Raw genomic sequence first — 3,254 nt, forward strand, 5'->3', positions numbered from 1 at the left:
TGTCTACCTTTATTCTTGTATGCCACTATATGTCTTTTCTCCAGTGATCCTTTTCAAGTTGCTTCTCCCAGATACAGCCTTTGTCATTTATTAAAATTCCTTCCTATAGGTAGGTATACATAGTTTAACATACCTTTAAAAGGGCAAAATTTATAGGGTTAATCATCCTTTCCCAAGAAGGAAATGGATTATAAAATAAACCTTTAATCCTCGATGATGATTAAAATTCCAAAATGTCTTTGTATGGGAATAATTTGTATCAATCTTCAAATTTAGTTTGATGCTAAATAATTGCTAGTAATATGGTAGAATTTTCTCTTTGTCAGACCTTAGAAATACCTAGAAACTACACACAGAACAAGAGATTGTAGGGTGCTCACTCAAACCTCAAATGCTATGTTGGTTTTACTTACTGGAGTATTCCTTCATTTAGAAACTCATAATATATTAGCATAGGCTGGGCTGGGTGCAGTGGCTTACACCTGTAATCCCAGCACTTAAAGAGGTTGCGGCGGGCGAGCCACCTGAGGTCGGCAGTTCAAGACCAACGTGGCAAAACCCTGTCTCTACTAAAAATACAAGAATTAGCCGGGCGTGGTGGCATGAGTGCCTGTAGTCCCAGCTACTTGGAAGGCTAAGGCACGAGAATCGCTTGAACCCAGGAGACACAGGTTGCAGTGAGCTGAAATCGCACCATTGCACTCCAGGCTGGGCAACAGAGTGAGACTCCATCTCAAAACTAATAATAGTTTTATTATATATATATATAAATTGTCTAACTACCCCCTAAAAGGAATTTTAAATTAGAAAAGGTTACCCATTTGTATCAGCTGACGGCATCCTGATCTCCCTCCACGGAAGTGCACTGCTGCCAGCGCACACAATGAGACAGAGTATGCCTCTTGGCAGAGAATGGAGGGTCAACCAGTTGGCATAGCTAAATCACTGGCAGGTTTTGGATTAAGAGTTCAGCCAAAGAGGAATACTGTCAGCCTGTGTTTTCCCTGGATGCGTTGCCCTTCATGCTTTGAGCTCCTTCGGGGAGGGAGGGCAGGGGAAAGGATAAACACAACGAAGTGTTCCATCCAGAAACTTTAGAAAAACTGCCAAGAGACCAAGAGATTTCCAGATGGTTGGGAAAACCAAAGATTACAACAAAGCAAATCACAAATATGCATTGATTAATGTGCTTTGTTTGGGTGCACTTCTTTACCATCTTAATCGGGAGCATCAGACACTGTGTGAATTTCCATCCGGGAATCTAAGCCCATCTCTGAGGCTGACGCGTCATTTTCTAGTTTCTGTTCCACGTACACATCTGTTCTCTCGGGGGACTCAATGCGACTCCTGACTTCAGCGACGCCCGGGTGGTTTTTCCGCAGGTGCTGGTTGAGGGTACCTTGGAATGGAAAGCACTTGCCGCAAATCTCACAGCGGAATGGTTTATCATCTGTGTGGCCCCGGATGTGGTACTCCAGCTGGTCCTTCCGTGTGTACTTCTTCCCGCAGAACTTGCACACAAAGGGGGTGATTCCCATATGGAGTCGCATGTGCCTGTCAAGGCTTCCTTTCTGGTTGAAGGACTTTCCACAGTAAATACAGATCAACCTCTCATTGTACGGGTACCAATGCCCTCTCGCACTCCTCTCCCGGGGGCTGCTCTCATACCCGGGGTTGTTCATCATGGCTTCACTGTCAGAGCCCTGCACCAGGCCCTGCAGGTCACTGTGCAGGTGGACAGACAAGGCCCGCTTCTGGCGGGCACGCCCTCCTCGGAAACAGCTCAGCATGGACCTGGATGGGCTGGAATTACTCAAACTTCCAAAAGCTTCTGATACATTGGTTGGCTGTGAGGCTGCTTGGGAATAGGAGTATGCGTGCTGGAGCACAGAACCATAGGAGCCCACATTCACTGCCACAACTTGTTCCCCATCAACCATCTCAGTGTGGTACCCATCATCACCCAGGGAGGAGCTGTCGGAACAGCTGGGCCGGTCGGACTTCTCCATCTTCACTTTCACCTCGGTGATCTGGCTCTCCCTCACCAACAGGTCTCCTTGCTCATGGTCCCCCTCTATCTGAATCTCATACTCAGAAACGCTCCCACTGCTCCCGCGGTCTGAGTGCCCCTCCTCCTGTAAGCGGCTGCGCAGAGCTTTGCTGGGGGTCGTCTCCATCCGGAGGTCACTGCTTGCGGTGGGCTGCCGTCCCTGAGAGCAATATGGAGGAGAAATCTCCACTGGGTTGGCAAAGAAGCTGCTGTCTTTGACACCGTTCCGACTCTCGGGATTCTCTTCAGCACCGACGGTAACAGAGTCAACATCTCCAACGCTGATTTTAGAATGGATGCTCTCTAGGATCTGCGTGCACTTGTCAATGACACACTGCATCTGAAGAAAGCTGGCTGCAGTCAGAAAACTGACAACATCCTTCAGCTGCAAGGACATTCTTCCAGTGTAACAAAAAGAAAGCAACTGCTCAAACACATTGGGATTTTTAATCACTGATATTGACAAGCCACTCATGGTACTCAACGCTGAATGGTCCCGGAAATATGGGGAGCTGGCAGCAAGGACTGCTTTGTGGGCTCGGAATGGCTGACCCTGAATGTGTACAATGATGTCACATAGTTTCCCCTGCAGGCGGAGTTCGTTTAGCTGGCTCAGAACGGTGCTGCTGTACTCGGGCACATCAAACTGAATAAAACTGCTGCTGTCCATTTCTACTGACATGAAGCGTACTCTGCGGAGAGAGAGAGTTGGCATCATTCACCAGTGACTCCTCACTAAGTACAAGTGGCATAAACACAAGCTTACAACGACAATACCATTGTGGCTATCAAACCTCCTAAAATCTACCTGAAGCATTCTTCCCCTTGTTTTAGTCTTTCACGTTTCGGTTACTTCACCAAAAGCCAAATAAACTAATGATCAATTAGCCTAGTGTCACCGTTGCCTAACATTCATCTTGATCAAAAGTAAAATATTTTACACAGAGTAGGACTATTTTGGCTCTGAGAAATCGGTATTCTTTTAGGACAAATATTTCCCCATTTCAAGTACTTTTGAGGGTTTGAAATAACTAAATTCAGGCCAGGCACAGTGGCTTACACCTGTAATCCTAGCACTTTGGGAGGCCAAGGCAGGCAGATCACTTGAGGTCAGGAGTTTGAGACCAACCTGGCCAACATGGTGAAACTCCATCTCTACTAAAAATACAAAAATTAGCCTGGTGTGGTCAGGCACGGTGGCTCA

At 46.8% G+C, this 3,254-nt stretch overlaps 1 protein-coding gene across 1 annotated transcript; it reads right to left on the reverse strand.

Moving 5' to 3' along the window:
* Positions 1–909: 909 nt before the first annotated feature.
* Positions 910–2,732, reverse strand: ZBTB34 (zinc finger and BTB domain containing 34). The gene has a single exon (XM_011988556.1). It carries the CDS (start codon positions 2,730–2,732, stop codon positions 1,218–1,220), a length of 1,515 nt encoding a protein of 504 aa, XP_011843946.1. The 3' UTR covers positions 910–1,217.
* Between the last annotated feature and the right edge of the window lie 522 nt (positions 2,733–3,254).

The sequence above is a fragment of the Mandrillus leucophaeus genome, unplaced genomic scaffold (genome assembly GCF_000951045.1).
Source record: "Mandrillus leucophaeus isolate KB7577 unplaced genomic scaffold, Mleu.le_1.0 Scaffold109, whole genome shotgun sequence".
In the NCBI taxonomy this organism is placed as follows: Eukaryota; Metazoa; Chordata; class Mammalia; order Primates; family Cercopithecidae; genus Mandrillus; species Mandrillus leucophaeus.